This window comes from Phoca vitulina, unplaced genomic scaffold (genome assembly GCF_004348235.1).
Source record: "Phoca vitulina isolate PV1807 unplaced genomic scaffold, GSC_HSeal_1.0 scaffold99, whole genome shotgun sequence".
In the NCBI taxonomy this organism is placed as follows: Eukaryota; Metazoa; Chordata; class Mammalia; order Carnivora; family Phocidae; genus Phoca; species Phoca vitulina.
This window is the reverse complement of record NW_022589802.1, coordinates 3,195,863-3,218,942: the sequence shown is the minus strand read 5'-3', so window position 1 is coordinate 3,218,942 and position 23,080 is coordinate 3,195,863. Positions and strand designations below refer to the sequence as shown.

General features: G+C 47.7%; 1 protein-coding gene across 5 annotated transcripts in view; it reads left to right on the top strand.

Moving 5' to 3' along the window:
- The window catches only part of MAMLD1 (mastermind like domain containing 1), a 112,082-nt gene that overhangs the window by 50,837 nt on the left and 38,165 nt on the right, over positions 1-23,080 (top strand). For 3 of the 5 annotated variants that reach the window (XM_032397444.1, XM_032397443.1, XM_032397445.1), the window contains one exon: positions 7,017-7,175. In XM_032397444.1, the coding sequence (XP_032253335.1) occupies positions 7,080-7,175 (96 nt within the window). In that variant the 5' untranslated portion in view covers positions 7,017-7,079. Of the gene's footprint in view, positions 1-6,915; positions 7,176-23,080 lie in introns of those variants that run through there. The other 2 variants (XM_032397446.1, XM_032397442.1) reach the window with 1 other exon arrangement.

The window sequence follows — 23,080 nt, the reverse complement described above, 5'->3', positions numbered from 1 at the left end:
TATCAAGTTGAGCAAGTTCCCCTCTATTCCTGGTTTTCTGAGAATTTTTATCATGAATGGATGTTGAATTTTGTGAAGTGCTTTTTCTGCATCAAATGATAGGATCGTATGATTTTAATAGAAGTTTTTTTGTTTTGAGATAATTGTAAATGAACATGCAATTGTAAGAAATAATCCAAATAGGTCCCATATACCCTTTAACCAACTTCCCCTAATGATAACATCTTGCAAAACTCTAGTACGATATCATAACCAGGATGCTGACATTGGTCCATACAGCCAAGGTACAGAACATTCCCGTCACCACATGAATCCCTCATGTTGCCCATTTGTGGATACATCCACTTCCTTCTGACACTCACTCCTTCCTTAACCATTGGCAACCACTAATCAATCCATTTCTATAGTTTTGTCATTTTGAGATTGTTACAGAAATGCAATTATGCAGTATGTAAATTTGGGGGATTGACTTTTTTCACTCAGCATAATTCTCTGCAGATTCATCCAGGTCACTGTATGGATCAGCAGTCATGTCTTTATATTGCTAAGTAGTATTCCATGGTACACATGCACCAGTTTGTTTAACAATTCATCCATTGAAGGACTTCTGGGTTGTTTCCCTTTTTTGGCTATTATGAATAAAGCTACTCTAAACACTCGTTTGCAAAATTTTGTGTGAACACAAGTCTTCATCCCTCTGGGATAAATACCCAGGAGTTCAGTTGCTGGGTCATCTAATGGTTGTGCGTTTAGTTTTTAAAGAAACTGCCAAACAGTTTTGCAGTGACTATTTTTGCAGAGTGACTTTTTCATTCCCGCCAGAATGATCCGGTTTCGCTCATTGTGGCCAGTATTTAGTGTTGTCGCTATTCTTTTAAAGGTGAAAGTCGCATAACAATTTAGTGTCATTTAATACATTCACAATGTACTAAAGCATCACCTTTATCTAGTTCCTAAACATTTACATCACCCTGAAATAAAACCCCATACTCATTAAGCAGTAATTCTCCATTCTCCCCTCCCCCCAGCGCCTAGCAAACACCGATCTGATTTCTCTCTATGGATTTACCTATTCTGGACATTTCATATAATTTCATACAATATGTGACTTTTTATGACAGGCTTCTTTTCACTTAGTGTAATGTTGTCAAGGTTCATCCATGTCCTAGCCTTTCTAAGTATTTCATTCCTTTGTATGATAGAGTAACAGTCCACAGTATGATTGTACCATAATTTGTTTATCTATTTATACATTGATGGACATTTGGGTTATCTCCACCTTTTGATTCTCGTGAATGATGCACTTAAGAAGATTGTGTAAAAGTGTTTGAGTACCTATTTTTGATTCTTTTGGATATATACTTAGAGTGGAATTGCAGGGTCAGATGGTAATTCTGCATTTTACTTTTTGAGGAACTGCCAAACTGTTTTCCACAGCACCCATGACATTTAAATTCCCATCAGGAATGTACGAGGGTTCCGATTTCTCCACATTCTTGCCAACACTTGTTATTTTCCTTTAATTATGCTATCCTAATGGGTGGGAAGTGGTATATCATAGTTTTGATTGGCATTTCCCTTAGGCCTAGTGGTATTGAACATCTCTACATGGGCTTGTTGGCCCAAAGTGTATCTCCTTTGGAGAAATGTCTATTCAAGTCTTTTATCCATTTTTTAGATTGTATTGTTTGTCTTTTCATTGTTGTAAGAGTTCTTTATACATTCTAATTCATACTAGATCCTTTTCAAATATATGATTTGCAATATTTTTCTCTCATTCTGTAGGCTGTCTCATTTTCTTGATAATGTCCTTTGATGTGCAAGTTTCTAATTCTGATGAAGTCCAATTTGTCTATTTTGTTGTTGTTGTTGCTCATGCTTTTGGTGTCATATCTAAGAATCCTTTGCCAAATCCAATGTTATAAAGATTTTCCCTTATGTTTTCTTCTACATGTTTTATAGTTTTAGGTCCTGTGTTTAGGTTGATCCATTTTGAGTTGATTTTTGTATATGGTGTGATGTAGGGGGTCCAACTTCATTCTTTTGCATGTGACTATCCATTTGTCCCAGCATCATTTGTTAAAGAGACTATTCTTTCCTCCACTGAATAATCTTGACACCCTTTTTGAAAATCAATTGGCTGTAGATTTATGGGTTTATTTCGGGATTCTCAAGTCTATTCCATTGGCATATATGTCTGTCCTTATGCCAACAGCACACTGTTTTGATTACTGTTGTTTTGTAGTAAGTTTTAAAATTGGAAAGTGTGACCCCTTCAACTTTGTTCTTTTTCAATATTGTTTTGAGGTGATCATATGATTTTTACTATTTTGCTTGTTAATATGGTGGATAATGTGGGCCTTGCATCCCTAGACTAAACCTGACTTGATCATAGTATATAATTCTTCTTATAAACTGCCAAAACTTTGTTATGGATTTTTGTGTTTCTGTGCATGAGAAATATTAGTCTGTAGTCTTCTTTGTACATTCTTCATCTTTGCTGTCAGGGTAACACAGTGAGTTGGGAAGTGTCCCCTCCTCTTCTATTTTCTGAAGAGATTATGTAGAATTGGTGCTAATTCTTCTTTAAACAACTGGTATAATTCTAGTGAAACTGTCTGAGCCTCGAGTTTTCATTTTCTGGAGTTTTTTTTTTTTAATTATGAATTTAATTCCTTTAATAATTATTTTGGTAAATTTTGGTAGTTTGTGCTTTTAGAATAATTGGCCCATTTAATCTAATTTCCAAATTCGCATGGGTAGAGATGCTTTTAGTATTTCCTTATTATTCTTTACATGTCTACAGAATCAGTAGTAATATTCCCTTTTTCATTCCAGTATTGGTAATTTGTGTTTTCCCTCTTTTCCTTTTGTTAGTCTTTCTAGATGCTTGTGAATTACATTTTTTTTTTTCTAAGAACCACCTTTTCCCCGTTGGGCTTCATTTTTTTTTCTGTCTTCAATATAATTTCAATATCTGTATCTATTCTTTATATTCCCTTCCTTCTGTTTGTTTTAGGTTTGTTTTGCTCTTCTTTTTCTTGGTATCTTATTTGGAAACGTATTGTTTTTAGACTTCTCCCGCATTTCTCTCTTGTAAGAATTTAGTACTGTAAATTTCCCTCTAGCTTTACCTGTGTCCTACAAATTTTGATATATTGTATTCTTGTTTTCATTCAGTTCAATGTATATTTATAAAGTAGTCTCCATGCCCAACATGGGCCTTGAACAAATGACCCTGAGATCAAGACCTCAGCTGAGATTGAGACTTCAGACGCTTAACCAACTGAGCCACCCAGGCACCCCAGTTCAATGTATTTTTAAAGTTTCTCTTGAGACCTCCTCTTTGACTCATAAATTTTTTTAGTGTGTTGTTTAGTTTAGTTTAGAGTTTTTCCTATTGTCTTTCTGTTGTTGTTTCCTAATTTGATCCCATTATAGCCAGAGAAAACACCATGTATTATCTCAATTCTTTAAATGTCTGTGTATTTTTTTGTTGTCCAGATTATATCTATCTTGGTATATATTCCTTGGGTGCTTGAAAAGAATGTAAATTTTACTGTTTTTTGGTGGAGGGTTCCATAAATGTCAATTAGGTCCTGTTAGATGATGATGTTGTTGAATTCTTTGTATTGATTTTCTGTCTGGTTCTATCAGTTGTTGAGAGAGGAAGTTGAAGTCTCCACTATAAATGAGAATTTTTCTATTTCTCCTTTCAGTTCTTTTGATTTTTGCTTCATATGTCATGTAGTTCTGTTGTTTGGTGTGTGCACAATTAGGATTACTATGTCTTCTTGGTGGATTGACCCTTTTATCATTATGTAATGCCCCTCTCTGTCTCTGGTAATTTTCTTTGTTCTGAAGTTTACTTTATCTGCTAATACCAGAGCTACCCCATTACTATTTTTTTATTAACATTTGCATGATATATATTTTTTCACCTTTTACTTTCAACCTGTTCATATCATTATATTTGAAATGAGCATCTCATAGACAGCATGTAGTTTCATCATGTTGTTTTTTCACTCTGCCAATGTCTGTCTTGTAATTGGTAGATTTAGATCATTTTCATTTTTTAAAAATATTTTGTTTATTTGAGAGAGAGAGAGAGAGCGCACAAGTGGGGGGAGGGGCAGAGGGAGAGGGACAAGCAGGCTCCCTGCTGAGCAGGGATTCCAATGCAGGGCTTGATCCCAGGACCCTGAGACATGACCTGAGCCCAAGTCAGACGGTTAAACAACTGAGTCACCCAGGCACCCCTGGATCATTTTCATTTTAATGAACTTACTGGTAGTTAACGCTTAAGTCTACCAATTTATTTTTATTTTGTTTGTTCTGTTTTTGTTTCTTTATTTTCTTTGTCCTAACTTCCTATAGGTTACTTGAACATTTTTTGAAATTCCATTTGATGATTTGTGTATAGTGTTTTCGCATGCATCTTTTTTTTTTTAAAGATTTTATTTATTTATTTGACAGAGAGAGACACAGCGAGAGAGGGAACACAAGCAGGAGGAGTGGGAGAGGGAGAAGCAGGCTTTCCGCCGAGCAGGGAGCCCGATGTGGGGCTCGATCCCAGGACCCTGGGATCATGACCTGAGCCAAAGGCAGACACTTAACGACTGAGCCACCCAGGTGCCCCCCCGCCCCGCATGCATCTTTTTGTATGCCATTTTTAGTGGTTACTCTAGGTATTATATCATACGTACATAACTTGTAATAGTCTACTGATGTCAATATTTTACCAGTTTGAGTGAAGTATGGAAACCTTACTTCTCTTTCCACCTCTCTACCCTCCCCTGTTTATAATGTAATTGTGTTAAATATTTCTTCCACATAACATTTAGAACCATAACATGCAATGTTATAATTGGTGCTTCAACCATCAGACATAATTTAGAAAACTTGAGAGAAGGAAAGTCTATTATATTTACCCATATTTTTTTCTTTCCATTGTTCATTCTTCCTTGGTGGTGTCCAAAATTCCTTCTTTGATCACTTCCTTTCTGATTAGAGAACATCCTTTATCCATCCTCCTAGGAATGGTCTGTTACTAACAAATCCTTTTAGCTTTCCTTTATCTCAGAATATCTTGATTGCCCTTTCATACCTGAAGCATATTTTCACTGGGTATAAGATTCTGGGTTGACAGTTCTCTTATTTCAGCACTTATTTAGATCTTCGGTTTTAGCTGACTTCCTCTGACAATGCTTTGGCAGGGAACGGGGCACCATCTCATTTCTGCCAGGTTCCCCACTTAGCCTTCATTGACACTGAGGAGGTTGGGGTGCCTCATTACTCCTGGGTAGTAGTGATAGTTCTAGCTCCCTACTAGGCTTTCACTGATACCGTCCTGGCTGGGATCGGTAGGAGTGCCTCATTGATGTTCCCCATGTGATCTCCACTGACATTGACAATGATAGGATGTGGACTCATTACCACTGTGTGGAGCAAAGGTCCCGAATCTCTCTTAGGCCTCCTCTGATACCACCCTAGGGGGGACAGGGAGAAATAAATCATTGCTGCTGGGTGGGGGTGGAGTCTAGGCCCCCACTTGGCCTCTGATGTTGGGACTTGATGGGACCACAATTTTTCCTGTGGTGTTTAGCTGAATTAGAGCAGTTCTTGTATAAAAGTTTTCTGTCTTGGTGGGCTGCCCCTTTCCTGGCCCTTTAGCTAAAGAGAGTAGGCTTTTGTCGGGAACTTTTCGTCAGTGTCCATTGGCATTTTGGGGTTGCCAGCTTCCTCAGGTCCGTGTCTGAGATCTATGAGGCAAAAACCCAGAGAACTCACCACCACATTGTTCCTTAGGTCCCAAGGTCCCTTCTTCTCTCCACTTTTCAGGGTCTTCTTATGTTGATTTTATATATAATGTCCAGAGGTTTTAGTTGTACTCAGTGGGAAAATGGGAAGGGTACGTTTCCATTTTCCCAGAGGCAGAAGTCTGGACATTGACATTTTCATGCCCGATTCTATACTGCCAAGGGGATTTCCAAGAAGGAGAGCTTCCCTCACATATGAATGCCTTAACAGAGCTCTTATTTCATGTCTACATCACAAAAGACAAAAAGAAATGAAACAAAATAAAATGAAAAAAAAAAAGCTTTACTTGGTTTAACACAGGTCTGCTTATCTGTCATGGAGGGCATACACTGGGGTAGACATGATCACCATCTGCTTGGTTAGTTTTGTGTAAACCAGTATACCAGGGTTTCATGAGCCCCTTCCAACACCCATTGCTTCCTTCCACTGACTGTCAGGTTATAAACTGTTCGTCAGCTTACTTGGCTGGGTGCTAATGGGAGCAGAGTTGGGAGCTGCTCCTTCAGTGGGCCATAAGGCTTACTCTACTAGAGCCGTAGGGGTCTTAAGCCATTACCTGATCCAACCACCATGATTTGCACATAAGAAAATTATGTCAGAGAACAGAAGAGTCTTCCCCAGATCTCACTGCATACCACACGCACAAAAAGCCAGACCTGGGGCGCCTGGGTGGCTCAGTCGTTAAGCGTCTGCCTTTGGCTCAGGTCGTGATCCCAGCGTCCTGGGATCGAGCCCCGCATCGGGCTCCCTGATCGACGGGAAGCCTGCTTCTCCCTCTCCCTCTCCCCCTACTTGTGTTCCCTCTCTCGCTGTCTCTCTCTCTGTCAAATAAATAAAAAATCTTTAAAAAAAAAAAAAAAAGCCAGACCTAAGATCCCCATTCCTTGCCTTTAAGCCTAGTGTTATTTTAGTTACGTCAGGCTGCTTCTCCACCCATCCTTCCACTCTCCAGTGAATTCTGCTCTACGCCATGGCCAGGGACTGCCATCTCATCCCAGCCAACGGCTTCACAGAAGTGCCCCTCATCCCTGGGGGTGGGAAGGGGTTCAATGAGGGTGGTGGGGTGGGGAGAGAGACATGAAAGGGAATGGGGCTGACTCCAAACAAACCTGTCCTCAGAGTGAAAGTCTGTGATTCACGGGGTCAATGGTCTCATCTTCATATCTGAAAGACAGTGTACTTTTTGTCTCCCTAAGCCCTGTGTCTAGGTCGTTTGGGAAGCGCCTTGGAGAGTCAAGAATAAAATTGCAGGTCAAACAATGGATGACTGGAAAAGTCGGCTTGTAATCAAGAGCATGGTTCCCCATTTCGCCATGGTGGGAAATCGTCAGGAGCCCAGAAAGCTCCAGGAATCGGTCAGACAATGGGCTACTGGGGGGAGGGGGGTGTTGAATGCTTCTAATCTTAAACTTGAACATGAGATGTGTTATTGAAATTCTCTATGCAAGCTTGTTGGCAGAGAACCAACCCAAAATATAAGGAACTAGAATCTGACCTAGAAAAGATGTAGGAGATGAGCTGACCTTGCCCCTTACGAATTTCTGGAAGAGCAGGAAATACAGTGCAAGGATGCATCCCGATTCCCAGTCTAGTGATCTCTGCACTGCACCCCTTCAAGTAGAAAGAAAGGACGAGTGCAAGGGAAGAAAAGCCTTCTTTTTCTCTCAACAGAAACCAGGAATGTGGAACTGACAGAAACGAGATATATTGCATTCGCTTCCTGGTACCACCAAGAACAGGAAGCCAGTGAGTAGGGCACAGAAAGAGATTCCCATTCAAACTCTCTGGCTCTGGTGTTCTTTTAAAAAACCCACTTGACAAATTTCTCCTTTCCTTCCTTGGAACCCAGACCTCATCTATGTCTGAAACTAAGGGCTAGGGCTTCCAGCAGTAGTTCTAGGAGCCAGGACAATAGATGGGACCACGAGAGCCGCTGGTTAGTTGAATTTGACATTAAAAGCCTGCAACATCACCAGTCTACCAAGATTAGCTCCGTTAGTAGGAGTCGCAGCAAACACAATGGCTGTTATCTCAGTGTATTGGGTCCACAGAGGAGTGGCTTACTTAATCTCTGAAATTAATACAGCAGAGAGGAAATGGCTCTTATAGAGCCGTGGGTCTGCTTCCTTCCTGTTCAGAGAACTGGGAGCTCGGGGCTCTGAGGTAATGTCATTTCACATAACTAGAGGGCTGGCCTCTCCCATTCCAAGGGTGATCCACTTTCAGTAAGTGCACAGGTGTGGGGGGGAGATTGTTGAAATCTTGCTTCTCTGTTTCTCCTCACTGTCTACCACCAACAGTGTATTGAGAATGAGGTATCCAGTTGAGTACATAGACATTTACAGAGTGTAAATCTCCGCTCACAGAGATGGCAGTCAGATGGGATGGCAGACATGGAACGATCACTTGGCCAGCCGCCTGTCCTCCACATTGCCAGCCCTTCATACAGACATCTTGTAGAAGGCAATCTCTAACCTCCAGCTCAATTACCCTTTAGATTTCTTTTTTCTTAAGATTTTATTTCTTTATTTGACAGAGAGAGACACAGAGAGAGCAGGAACACAAGCGGGGGAGGGAGAGAGGGAGAAGCAGGCTTCCCGCTGAGCAGGGAGCCCGATGCGGGGCTCGATCCCAGGACCCTGGGACCATGACCTGAGCCGAAGGCAGACGCTTAATGACTGAGCCACCCAGGTGCCCCTACCCTTTAGATTTCTTGCTTCTCTTTTATGGTCAACAACTGAGTCAGTGAAGGAAAACCTCTTGGTGATGCATCCAGAGTCCAGATTCATTTGGGCGTGACTTGCAATTTCTCCTCTGTTTCACACTGGGTTTTGCTCCTAGGAGGAATGGGTGGGTTGTAGTTGCAAGGGTCCTCTTCCCCTTTTCCTCCTGAGCCCCACCAACACCCTTTAAAAGAGTGTGACTGGCAAGTAACTGCTTTGGTTTTGATCAGTGTAGACCTCAATGCCGGGAAGGTTTTCTTAGAATAAGCCCTTGGAGCAGCCATCCGTGCCTTCACTTAGGAGAAGTGGCCATTGCTCACACCATTTCTGGGCTTGGCATTTCCTCGCAGGTGGCCTTACAGAGCCCTTTTTAAGCCTTGCCAAAAAATTCACGTTTATTGCTTTAGAGTCACACCTTGGACTTGATCAAAATCAGTCCTTCTCCTTCCTCCGTGGCACACCGTGTTCTCTGCCCTTAGCTCTGAGTTACCTGTTTCCAAAATTCTAAGTTGTCCTAGAAGACCAAGGATTTGCCCCAGTTGAGGGGATCCAAAAAAATATGCCTCAGGCTCCAAAAGCAACTCTCCCAGATGAGTCTCCTTCGCAGTAAAAAGCACATGTGTCTTCTTGGAAGATGCATGTGGTCTCTGAAGGGGATGACATGGAAGGAGCCTGCTCCTCTGGCTGGCCTGCTGGGCCTGCGTGGAGTCTGGCCAAGCCGGGTGCTGTTGTCACCATCGGCCCACAGTGAGGGCACTTCTTGGTTTGAGCACAGCTGGATTTTCGTGGTCGTTAAATCTCTGCCACCTCAGGAAGCTACCGGATGCTAACGTGGAGCTCAGCTGCACACACCGAGGATCTCAGCAGCCCGGGTGTTTGTGGTCTGAGGGACAGAGACAGACAGGTCAGATGCAGAAGGGCCTGCCGGTTCACCATGAAACCTGCTGTGCAGACAAGTTATTGCAGAGCTCAGAATGTGAGGGGCTGGCGTCTTTCACGTGAAGATCTGATCGAGATGCTCAGCTTACCTGCTTCTCTCATCCTTTCCCAAAAAGCAAACTAACAGCAGCAGCAACAAAAACATGTTTCAAGTGAAGTTCTGTTAATAAAATTCTATCAGTCTCAAAGGAGAAGTCTTTTAAATAGCCCTGAGCTATTTCATGTGAATAACTGAAAACCCCCTTGCAGGAAATGTACATCCTAAGACCATCCTAAGGGCTCAAGACATCTGGATTCTAGTCTTGCTTCTGCTACTAAATGGCTCTGGGACTTTGTCCATCCTTTGCCCTCCCCAAGGGCAAAAGTCAAATGAACCAGGAGTAAGAATAGCCACCTTTAATTGAGCGCTGACTAGGAGCATTATCTCCCATAATCTGTAGGATAATCCCGACGAAGAGGCTATCTCCAGGAAACTGAGGCTCAGAGAGGTTAAGCAACTTGGCCGAAGTCATAGGGTACGTTGAAAATCCCCAAGCACTGAGCACACATCAGGCAGGAGTAGTCATCATAAGGGATCTCAGCGGCACAAACACCTTTTCAGTATTCACTCCTTCATTCAGCAGCGTGATTGCTTAATGACACTCATGATCTGGAGAAAAGCAGAGTTTTACTTTTTGAACATTGGGGCACCCCACCCCCAAGGTTAATAAGGCATCTAGTCTCTGCCATCAGCATATGGAGTTTTAACAGGAGGCAGAACATTTGGTCCTTCCCTTTGAAGTTAAGCTCTCCGTTCCTCCCCCAGACTGGTGGGTTGATTGATTACTAGTGTGAGAATCTCTTAAAACATCACGTCACCTCTGTCTCAGTCTCCACCCACTGCAGGTGCAAAGATGCCCCAGCTCTGAGCAGCCACCTGGTCCATTCATAGAGCAGCTCCAGACCAAATGGGGGCATTCAGGGCACACGGTTGGAGAAGGAAGGAGACACTGCTCATTGCCCATCTTCTGTGCTTTGTCATGTAATGATACTAAATGGCCCGCTATAGGTGACGGTGAGTTGGCATGCCCAGTAGTCCTCCTGAATTTTCCAACCATTCTCCCTCTTTATGGATGAGGACACTAAGGCCTGAGAAATCCAGTGAGTTGCAAGAAGATGCCCATCAAGAAGGTGGGGAGTTACATCAAGAGCCCTCATTTGGGTGGCCCCAAGCGCAGCCTGCTTTCCGCCCACAGACTGACCAAAACCAACCGCTCACTACTTCTACTACTTCTTCTTCTTCCTCTTCTTCTTCCTCTCCTTCTTCTTCTTCTTCTTCTTCTTCTTCTTCTTCGTCTTCTTCTTCTTCTTCTTCCTCCTCCTCCTCCTTCTTCTTCTTCTTCTTCTTTCTTTTCTTCTTCTTCTCCTCACCTCCAAATGCAAGTGGGGCTGAGCAAGGGGGAGAGAGGAGCCCTGCGTGCAACAGGGAAGATGGAGATTGGGATGGCTACAAAAATACTGACCCCATCCTATCTGTCCCTCTTCTTTAGACTGGTGATCTTAGAAATACCGAGTAAGGGGAGGGTCATTCACCTCCTGCTGTGGCGTGTGATCAGGGCTCAGGATTTGTATCCATTGTCCTTGGAGGCACCTGCCTTTCCTTGCAAAAAGAGCACAGGACTCAGTAAGGAGACCTGGAACTAGCATTTTGTGAGACCTTGAGCACGTCCCTTTCCTCTTGAGCTTGGAGGGCCTGTCTCTGGCCTCCCGCCACATTTCCAGGGTCTGTCCTATGTGCCCAGCCCTGTGCTAGACCCTGGGTTCCAGCAGTTTCCAGTCGAAGAGCAGACTATTCCCAGGCTTCCTCCACCGCGAACAAATCGGTCCTACTCTGTAGTTCTATTTATCCTACCCTGAAACCGGGAGGGGAGAATTGAGTGGCTCTTTCGTGCGAGCTACTTTGTATACATTAGCTTATCTGCTCCCATGGCACAGAGACAGGGCTTCGTATTTCTACTTCACCAACAAGGTGACTGAGGCTCACGGAGGGCGGGGACTTCCCCAGCATTACAGTCAGTAGGTTGGAAATTCAGATCTCAACTCCAGGTGCCCTGACTCTGAAGGTCCTCCTCCTTTGCTGCTTCCCATTCCCAGATTAGGAACCCAGAGCGTTAGGGCCATCTGCAGGCTGGGCATGACTCTCGGGGCTCAGGCTGGAGCAGCGGACCAGAGTCCCAGGTGGCCTGGAGATTTCATCCCAGTGGCAGAGACAGCCCATAAACAGAGGTAGAGTGGACACATCTTTATATCATCCTGGTGGCTCTCTGGAACCTTCTGACCGCACTGTCTACAGCCCAGCCTGTGTGCAATGAGCCGGCTGATTAAAACCTTACAGGGAGATAGGGACAGCCAGCCAGGACCTGGGCTGAGTTGTCTAAACGGCCTTCTTGGAAGCCCAGTGTCCCCCACTTCATGCAGGCTGTGGGCACATTGCAGGTGCGGGTCTGGCCCCAGGAGAGGGGAGTTATGGGTATGGCCCCACTTCCAGAAACCAGGTGGTCCAGGGACCGGCTCACCAGGTCAGCAGCTGTCCCCGACGCTTACTAAGAATCTTGCATGAGTGTCTGGGCTTAGGTCCACACCAGTAAAATAGGGTTAATAATCCGACCTCTGCCCACGTCAGGGTTTCTGGGATGACGAAGACCAAGATGTGGATACGAATGCAGTCTAAAGCCCACAAGGTATTACTGCTGTTCGCACTTTTTTTTTTTAAACGATCAGAGAATGGCATTGGCTCAGAAGGCAGTGGGAAGTGTGTCCTTGGAGCTCAGGTAGAAACACGCAGGACCCCTGAGGACACCTCAGTCCCAGCAGCAGTCTCTCTGCGCTGAGAAGGGCTGCATTGTGCTAGAGCTCTGAGCATTCTGGGTCAAGGCCTGCAGTGCGTATGCGCCTTTCTATTTTGGGGATCCTCCCCATGGAGCACGCAGCTGCTCGCTCCCTTTTCCCCCTCCTCCTCCTCCTGCAGGAAGGGCCCTTTCCTGCTTCAGACGTTCAGCCAGGGCAGCCACCAGGCAGAGGCCCTGCCTTCAGACCGACCCCTTCTGCCGGGCCGAGCGCTGCTCAGTTGGCAGGATACTGCTGGGCGCCGCATCTGGGTCCTGCCTGGGTAGCCCAGTTCAGCAAACCGGTGACCTGAAAATCGCAGTCTGTTTGAAAGGGAGGGCGCCGGGAGGGAGTTCCATTTGGCAGCTGGCTTCCGCTGGCATCCGGGAGCTCCATGCTACCCTGCCTGCCTTCCTGCCTGGCCCCTGGCCCCTGGCTTCCTTGACATTAGGCCCGAGGTGACAGGTGTCTGGAGGTTGAGCTTCCCGGGAAGGAGAGTAGACCCTGTTGGACCCTAGGCTGGGGCGGTGGAAGAGCCCAGCTGAGCGGCAGCCCATGCTTCACCCCTCATCTAGGGTATGTGCAAACTGGGGGCAAGCCCTGAAGATGAGGGCCTGGGGCTCCCCAAAATCTGGGCTGGCCTGTGTTGGCTGAGGCCTCTTGCTTTCGCTGGAAATCCCCAGCTGGGGAACTCAATAGAACTGCGCTTGCAGACAGATATTTGGGTCAGCAGCTGCCCCTGGGGTGCCGAGTTCCAGACCTCACGGGGGAGTGGGGGAAGCAGGTGCTTCTGAGGTTTGGGCTACAGATTCTGACTTCTGCAGTCAACATAGAATAATTTGTTAGCACCCTCCCTTCTCCCCTTCGCCTTTCCTTCTCCTCCCCTTCCTTCCTGCCTTTTCTTTCTCCTCCTCATCTCCCTCCTCCCTTCTCACCAGATTTCCAACCCCTCAAATACCAAATTTAGAAAAGCAGCCATGAGCCATAGGCTGCTGGACTTGACCGCTGAGGGCCCAGGCGTGGTTGCCCCTGCCACCACCTCCCATCCTCCTGGGACCCTGAGATCTTCTGGTCCACTCAAGGCTCAGGCCCAGGCACATAGTAAATGATCAATAAGCAGCAGCCACTGTTCCTCTTGGCCAGAAGGTCCCTTAGAAATCATTCAGGCTAGCCCCTGTGCTGGACATAAGAGGCCATGGACACACAAAGGAGAAGGAACATGTCCAAGGTTATTAGGTCAGTTAGTGAATTTAATCACACTTTCTGAAAAGCGGTTGTCTCTTGGCCTTGTGCTTAGAAACAGAAAGAACAGGATAATTTGCAGGAAACCTTTTGCTCCAATGGTTAATTCAAACCTGCAGATGCCAGCTGAGCCCTGTCACAAGGCTAGGTGCTCTGGGGGTACAGAGATGGGGAGGAAATGGTCCTTGCTTTCAGAGAGCGGCAGGCCGAACATGGCGACCTCGAGGTTGGCCAGAGCACGGGGCTGCGAGGGAAAGAGGTAGAAGGTGAAGCTGTCTTATCATAGAGACCCCTGAAGGCCTGAGGGAAGAGGGGGTGCTTGAATCTGGCAGACAAGATGCGAGCTGTTCACAAGTATACAGAGGCTGGGAGAGCGAGGCAGGTGGGTGCCCTGTCATCAGCGAAGGCGAAACATGGCATTTGAGACTGCTGCATACCTGGCCCAGTTCAGACCCAGTTCAGAAATGGTTCACCTAACTTGGGCGACAGTCAAAATATTGAAGCTTTTCAGCTCTGAAAATGTCGCCTGCCACTCTTGTCAACAGTAGACTTCCGCGGCCCCCTGCAGTGAAGGGAGGGCAATTTGGAAATAGCGGATTTCCCTGGGGGAAGATGCTCAGCCCAGGCTCTAGGTCAAGGGCTGGCCAACTCCAGCCCCACGGGCTAAATCCAGCCGGCAGCCTGTTTTTGTAAAGTTTTATTAGCACACAGCCACATCCGGCCGGGAACATATTGTCTACTGCGGAACCGCACCGGAGCCCGCGTGGCCCGCCAAGCCTGAGATAGTTACCGTTCGGGTCTTTACGGACTACGTTCGCCGTATCCTGATCCAGGTCACTGGGCTTTGGTTCATCTTCTCCGAAGCCACAGCTTCTCCTAACAAGCGGGTACTCCTCTACCGCCTGAGCGAGAATCCCCGATCCTCACGCCCCCCCCCCCCCCAGGGTTCCTCTCCCTCTCCGATGCCACAGCTGGCTCAGTCCCCCGCTCAGTCCCCCTGCCCCTCCTCCGCGGTCCCTGCCTCGGTGACTGTTCCTGGTTCTTCCGACAACTTCCATTTCTCCCTGACCTGTCAGCATCCAGAGGCCTTTCATAGACAAGTTGAGCAGATCGTTCCCGCCACAGACAAGTTCTAATCCACCGCCTTCCTGGAACGTGCCAGGAGCTTCCCCCGCAGGGCCTTCTCGGGCTGCGGCCCCGCTTCTCTCCCTGGGCTGTGCTCCTTCTAAGGGTTTTCTCTTTGGGGCCCCCAAGACAGCCTTGCTTTGCACAGTTAGTGGGCAGAAGCCTGGGGCCACCTTTCTAACTGCCTCTTTTTGTAGAATGAGCTTTTGGTGCCTAAGTTTTCTAGTGATAGGACTGCCTGTTGGACACTGTCAGGAAAGTTGAACATTTTCTTGCTTCTTTTTGCCCTTTAAGTCAAGCCTTTGGGGGTTAGAACAATTAACTTGGCCACTATAAAATACCTCCAGGAAGCCAGCCCCCAACATCTGCTTTCTGAGTATATGGCTTCAAAGAGCTGAGTGTACGGTGGCCGACTGCTGTCCATCCTATTTATTTTAGCCTCATGACAGCTAAGGAACTGAAAAATGCCTTGCCCTTTCCTGTAGTTAAATCTGACATAAAATTACTTTATTGGCAGCATTTTAACAAACAGAAATCTCCCATGCTTCCACCAGCAATTCAGCTTCAGCTTTCTAGGTGGACAGAGATCATTATAAATGTCTGCAAGGAGACAGTTTTGAGGTTTCTGCTAATTCAGGGTGAGTCTTCTTCCCCGGGCTCAGCCAGTGGAGCTTCTAACAAAGAGGTAGAGCAAAAAGGAGCTATCCTTAGGGACACCCCCCCATCATCAGCACCACCTCTACCAAATAGCACCATTACCATCACTGTCGTCCCACCGTTCCACACGCTCATGCACACGCGCGCGCACACACACACACCGAGGCAGGGGAAATGTTAGGTTATATGACCCATTCCATGATGTGATCACAGACACTTTCCATATAGAGTGAAAGAAATGAATATTTTAAATTGTCATTATTTTCACTATGTAACCCACGCCTGTTGCTGTGCGCTTGGGGGCTACGGAACATCAGCATGTGTTTGTGGGCAAAATCAAATTAGGATTCATTACCAAAAAAGCCTCTTCTCCCCAAGTGCACACCTTAAAAAGCACATAAGTTTGGATGAGGGATCTTTGACTTCGTAAAAGGATTTACTGAGGCTTTTCTTTCAATGGCAAATTCTTTTTCTTCCAATGGCAAATTCTTGTTGCATTTTATGATGATTTGGTTTACAAAAGTTAGCCTTGCCCACAGCTGTTCAGAAGTACAGCCAATGAGTAAAGGCAGATCTCCCTCGAATGACAAATGCTGCTGAGTAAACCATGTTAAAGGCTATTTTAGGACCACCAAGAATGTGTTTGCATTTTCAAGAGTGGAAAGAGAGAGAATATTTATTTGGCCTGTGCACCATGCTGGGTACTATGCTCGCTTTACATTTCTAAACGCATGTGATCTTGTAACAGATTTGTGCAGTGGGCCCTACTATCCCCAGTTTGGTTGTTGAGCATTGTGAGCGAGCCAAGCGCCACTGAATCGCACACTTAAAAAAGGTTCATTAAATGCTCTGTGAATTGAACCTTAATTTAAAAAAAAAGAACACCTAAATTATTTCACAGAGTATATGCATACGAAATCATTAAAAAAAATCTCATTGTATAACCTAAACATATACAATTTTTACTTGTCAATCATGCCTCGCTCTATAAGGCTGGGAAAACCATGATGCTCCTTATCTCATATCCCTTCCCAGCCTCTGCATCCATGGCGTCGGAGCTCAAACAGCCTGGCTCTAAATTTTACTAACTGTGGTTGGTACATCTGCAGACAGTTAGTAGATCTTAGAGTCACAAGTTAGCACTCAGCTGCTAAAATGTGCTTATTCACAAGCATGTGACCTTCAGAATGCACGAGATTAACCAGGTGGCTCTGGATTCTTCTCCCACCTACACAGCTGTTTGGTTTCTCATGCGAGGAAATTCCTGCCTTGTTCAAAAGCCTGTTGCCATTTTACTTAACTCATTGTTGGGGCACAGGCCAAAGTGAAGTCTCCTTGCCCCTAAGATTCAAGACTCATCCTTCAAACCTTCCAAGGCCTGGTACCTAATTTTGTTCTTCTTCTTCTTTTTTTTTTTTTTAAGTAATCTCTACATCCAACATAGGCCTCAAGCTCACAACCCCGAGATCAAGAGTCTGACACTCCATTGACTGGGCCAGCCAGGCACCCCTAATTTTGTTCTTTTAATGTTATATTCTCTTTCCTAAAGATGGGCCCCAAACTGTGTAAGTTTCAGTCCCCACAAAGTAGAGATCTGTACCTGGGAACAGAGGGGAAGGTACTGAGCAATAAACAACCATTTTTCTCTTTGCCCCGTTTAAACTACTCAAGTTGGTGTCCCAGCAATGGGGAGGAGTGCCTCCCACAAAATCAGGACTGTCACCATGGCCTTGACTCTGTCATCTGCAATCCAGTGGGGACTTGCTGTAAGGAGAGATAATCCCTCCTGCACTCACCCGAGCAGAGGTAGAAGCCTCTAGGATTATCTGAATGGAGCGCCATGACTACCCCATGTGGTGCATGATTTCCACGCAGCTCAAACTGCTCCGGCTCAAAATGACCCAGGACTTGTTTCCAGCTCTTGGATTATCAATGGCTACTTGTTACCCCAACTCAGCTCCACCAGAAGTCCCTTCCCTGAAATACGCCAACAGCCCCCCTAAAAACTCACTCAGCCCATCAGGGCCCAGACCAGGGGCTTCCCCCACTGACCCCACTCTCAATTCCATCAGCATTGGCAAGGAGCCAACCACTGCCAGATGGGGCCCGCATCTGGAGTCCCGGACAACATGGGGGCACTTGTGAAAGGAAGGCCCGGGGAGCCAGGGGCCAGACAGCAAGGGAGAGGGTATAAGAGCTTCCCGTCCGATGTGTGGTCATCAGCCAGACTGGGGGCCTCACTGGGGGCTTCGTGGTGTGGAGGCAGAGCCTACCAAATGGCTTCAGAGCCACCAGGATAGCTGCATTCCACCTTCCTGGGGGGCTCTGAGTGCTAGTCCAGCTAGATGTGGAAAGCAAGGGACAGGGTCAGTCACAGCCCAGGGCAACAGAGAGACATTAACGACATGTCCACCAGACTAAGAAGTGTCAGTGTCCGTGGGCTCTTGGGTGTTGTTCATGTCTCTCTGTGTTTCCCACTGGTGTTGTCGCCCTCCGGGTGAAGGGAAGTTCGGCTTTTATGAAAAATGCCTAGCCTCCTGGTGGGGACTTTCCTTCCTCGCCTCTGAAATCTTCTACCTCTCTGGAGCATTCTAGAAAAAGAGTGTTTTCTCAGGAGCAGAGATTTCTTTGAGCTGTGAGGTAGATCAAGAGCTGACCTAGAGCACGGGAAACGAGAGCTCTGTGACCATGAGCAAAGCGGCAGGCCTGAGGAGGTGCCCAGACTGTTCTAGAGGCATTCGCTAGCAGCCGGGCCTCACTCCGGCCAGGGGGCTTTGCCATCAAAAATAGGAGCTCATGGCCTCTGGAAAATTGGAAGCACCGTGGTGCCTTTGGCACGGTGTTCTCCGTGAACTCAGTCCCCTTCTCTTCAATTTTGGTCATTTCCTATGTTCTGGATTCCGACTGGAGAGATGCAAAGTGGTGACAGTGGCTGGTGAAGGAGTTAAGGGCAGGCAGGTGGGGGACATAGGCCCAGACGACTGACAGAGCCCATTGCCGAGTTCTCATTCTGGATAGATCTCCAGGAACAAGCTTTAAAAGAGCACCACTGATTTTCACACGCCCCTCGAGGTGGTTGGGGAGCTGGCAGCCTTCCTGGCGACTGGTGACTTGGTAGGACCCTAGTGGAATATGCAAGTAAGCACGGCTCACTTGACTAAAATCGCAGGCTGCCTTTCTTGATTCAACTAGTGCAGACCTGCTATGCTCAGGACTAACACTGCTAGCCCGCAGACACGCACACACACACACACACACACACACACACACGCAAAGTAAGTCCTTACTAAAAAGGCATAGAGCTATCCGGGGGGGACCATAATTTGACCCCCACTGGATTGGAGGAGGTTGTGCTTTCTGTAAGAGTGTCTGCAATTGGCACCAATACACACGCCTTGCCCATGGCCAAGGCACTTGTGGGCCACTGGGCTGCCCCTGGCCTACTGTCACCCCAGGGAGAGAGACCCTCTTGGGTGGGGGAGAAGAGAAGTCATCATTTCCCTACAGGAGCAGTCCAGGAAGAAAGTCACAGCGTTAGCTTACTGAACCTAGGACGCGGTCCCATTACAGCTGGGGAAACTGAGGCCCAGAGTGGGGTAGGGACCTAGGAGAAGTCATACCACAGGGTCCTTAGAAGCACAGCCCAGAGGGAAGTGAGGAGGCTGGGCATCGGCGACCACTGGAGGCCCTTCTGCCCTCTTTGTACGCAGACACCCAGGTCTGCCCCGTGGCCCTGGTGGCCTCCGCCATCAGTGCGTGGCCTCCAGCCTCGGCTCTGCCTCCGCTTTTCTCCTTCTTGGCATGATTCTGGGCTCATCAGCCTAATTCCAGTGAAACGCAGATGAAGCTTGTTCACCTGGGTCCTGCACAGACAGGATTATCTGGACCGGGGCAGGGCCTTTGCCTTCGACCCTCAGCTTCTGTTCCAGCCCCAGGCAGCACGTGCTTCATCTGTAGGCCCGCCTTGCCAAATGTGTCCAACCGTTTGAGACTGACTGCATCTTTTCGTTCTCCCCAAAAGTGATCATCCTTTCCCACTAGTGATGCTACATGGGAATGTGTTTGGAGGAAAGCAGGGCAGGGTTTCTTCCTGCAAAGAAAGGCCAACCTGAGAGTCAGAGAAGCTGGCCCATGGGCGCATCTCTCCCTGGCTCCAGGCCTCACCAGTCCTAATGTGAGTGGGAGGTACCAGGCTGTCTCTCAGGGTCTGGAAGTTCTGACAAGCTAGGAGTGCAAGGCTAGTGCTCAAGAACCCCGTGTTGGGGGAGAACACTTCAGGTCTTCTCGGGGGGTGGGGGGAGGGGGAGAACAATATGAATTACGAGCTCCATAAAGCTACATGCGCCTATGGGCTTGGGCCCATTCTTAAGAGTTGTAACTGGCGTGTGTCCACTACAGAAAGGGAGAATGCAGTTCTAGAGAATGCATTTGCTGGGCTTGCTGCTTAGATGGCTCTGGCCGACGCTTGCTCAAGCCGCAAGTCCTCAGGTTGGGGCGGCAGAGTGCCACGGCAGCGGGGCGGGGCCCAGAGTGCGGGCAGCGGTGCGCAGCGGGGGTGGGGTGCTCGCCTCCCCCCACTTCTAGTGGGCATGTCCTTATTTGTCGGCGGGTAAGCCGAGGCCTATGCTGGAGGGCGGTGGGGCGGCACGGGGACCCAGGGCCTGGAGAATGAGAGCGCTAATTGTCACCGCATGCTTCAGTGATGCTGTGAGGCACACAGTGCAGGCCCAGGACCCATTTCACAGAAGAAGATATTGAGGCTCAGAGAGGGGGAGTGACTCACCCACAGTCACACAGCAAATGGAGGAGCTAGGACTTAAATGCAGGTCTTCCGGTGCCTCCTCCAGGGCTCTGTCCCGCCCCCCTGCCTGCCGCTGCCTGCGTCGGATGCTGAGGCTGCAGTTTCTGCTGGCTCAGGGCAAGGCAGGGGCCCCAACAAATTCCCCATTTGTAGGTTGAGACTCTTGCTCCAGACCACCTATTAGCAGAGATTCGTGCTTGAGACAAACCGACTCCTCTTGAAGCCAATCAGCATTCAGGGTTCCCTGCCATTCCCAGACACCCTGGACTTGTCCAAAGCCTCCCGTCTTGCAATTCTGGAAATGCTGAAAATCCTGTTTGAGCTACAAAAAGGTCAGTTTCAGTTTGCGAGGAGATTTTTCTGAAAAACAAACATGCACATGAAACATAGACTATACACCTGGGTACTCATCTCATCCCCCCGGTATATCCGGGCATATTCTTTCCTTCCCTCCCTTCCTACCTCCACTGTGCCCCACGATGTCTTTATTCCTTCTGAGCAAGTCTACTAGAGGCCATCCTTGTCTCCAAGGATCTCCAAGATTGAGATCCAATCTAGTTGGCCAACGTCAGGTTCTTGGAGACTCCGGGAACGTAGAACAGTGCTGAAGAACGATTTGATGGAGTACAGACGTACTTGAGAGAGAGACTGAGAGAAGTACCAGTAGAGTGGCCTAAGCTGACCTGTGGGAGGCACCAGTTGGGGGGGGGGGGGGGAGAAGGCAGAAGCTAATAAGCCACAGGTGATTTCCACCTTTTTGACAATTTCGTCCAGGCCCTATGTGCCCGGCCACCTCTGCAGGGAAAATGAAGCTCCCTGAACTGATCTCTCCTGGACACCTTTGGCCTCCTAAGTTCTTACCCAGCAGGAACCGTGCATATTTCTGCTGGCCTTCTGTTGGTGTCCATGTTAAACCTCTGGCTAGAGTTTCCAAAATTAAGTGTTTATAACAGCCTGCTAGATTTCTTTGGGAAGAGTAATATATTTATGTATTTTACATGTATATATATTTAGAATATACACATTTAGATTACACACATACATATATTCTTTGTTCTTCTCATGCCCATTTTATGAGGCCGGATTATACTCTCATAATCTAGACCTTTTCCAAGAAATCCTTGCCCTTTTTGTCCTTCTGGACTAAAAATGTAGAAAGGGAAGAATCACCATGTCATTGTTCAGACAGAACCAGAAATAATACTGACTTCAGAGCTGAACTTGGCCCCTATCAGAAGGGTAGCCTTACTTTTCTCATTATTTAGGGGGTGGGGAAGCCATCACATGCTTTCAAATGCATTTTAATGAATGTTCATACGGTTGTGTGGATCACATTGGTGGCTCTGTCTGCTTATGAAATGGGACTCTGCAGGCATTTGGGGATGGAGATGGTCATTCTTTTCTAAAAGATACCAGGGAACCTCCCTTACTTCCCCGCCCCACCCTGCCCACCCCCCACCACCAAAGGCTGACCTGTGAGGGCTCAGTCTGGGAGTTGGGACACCTGGGGTCTAGTGTTCTTGTCCACTAACTAGCTGTGTGACCACAAGCAAATCACATCCCATTCTGTTTTCTGTAAAAAGAGAAGGTTGAGATGTGATCTCTAGAAATCCTGTCACTGTCTACTGATTTACTTATTTTTTTCTGATTTGTTTATTATATAAAAAAAAAATCTCACAGTTAGCGGGACCATGTACAATACGTGGCCTGAGGAAAGAGCTGCTAGCTGGGACCAATAGTTTGCTGTCACAGAGTCCACAGGCTGGAAAACGGCACACGTGCAAAGCTGGAAGGGTTTTTTAGAAGGGTCTGGAAGCTTAGTGAGGGACCCGCCACCAACAACATGACATTGAGAGGGAAGTCGTTCCAAACTAGCAGCTTCCGTTGCACTTGCTCTAAAATGGTGGCCTTGGGATTAGTCAGCACCACGCAGTGTAGTGACGCCGACCTCAGCCCAGCACCCGCTGGCCCAGGTGACCCGGGCAAGGCACCAGTGTGGTACTGGTGGGGGGGGGGGGAAGCCCAGCTGGCTGTTGGACATAGAGATGAGTAACACATCCTGGGACGGCACGACAGGAGGCATGGGAGCCAGCCTGTAGCTAGCTAGGGGCAGAAGTCAGTAGACCTCCATGCCTCGGCGAGCACCTCTGTGTGAACACAGCCGCCTTCCCTTGGCCTCATGCAGGCTCGGCTGGGGTTCTGACCATTCAGCCAGGTGCTTCAGGCTGCCTGTTGAAAGCTCTCAGCATAAAACCCGAAACACGGGGCCGAGGCCTCCAACAAAGCCAAGTCTCTCTTAAGTCCATTGAAAAAGGGAAGCGCAAAAGAGGCCCCCCACCTGCCCTGTTGAAGCCACACCTCAGCCGACACCACCCCCCCACTGCACCCCAAGGGACAGCAAGGCCAGCCCGACCCCTGATCAGGCATCCTCTCAAAGTGTCCAGTGAGGCGTCCAGCTGCCAGCTTCGAGCAGCAAGGGCCCCACTCGGGCAAATTGGATTCGCCAGCAGTGGGCTAGCCCTCAACACCCTGCAGGGGCGCCCCGGGGTCCGCTTTGTTGTTGAGGAGCCGGCTGGGCCCCAGCATTGGAACTGAGGGGGGAGCATTGACTCGGGGGCCTGAAGAGTTGGATGCACGGGCCCTCTCATTTCGGAGAGTTAGAGACTGCTTTCCCTTGCCAGTGGTTCCTCCTAGGAGCTGTAGCATCCCGTGGTCGTGCCCAGCCTTCCCCCACCTCCCAACAAAGTAACGGCAGACGAATGACTGAGGAAAAGGTCCAAGAACCCACAGAAGTCTGCCAGGGATTCCAGGCTGCTGCAGCTAACAGCCCCTGCCCTCCCTTCCGTCCCGTTCCTCCCACCCCATCCTCCCCCTGCCTGGGCTGCACGGACGCCAGTGTCTTTGCACC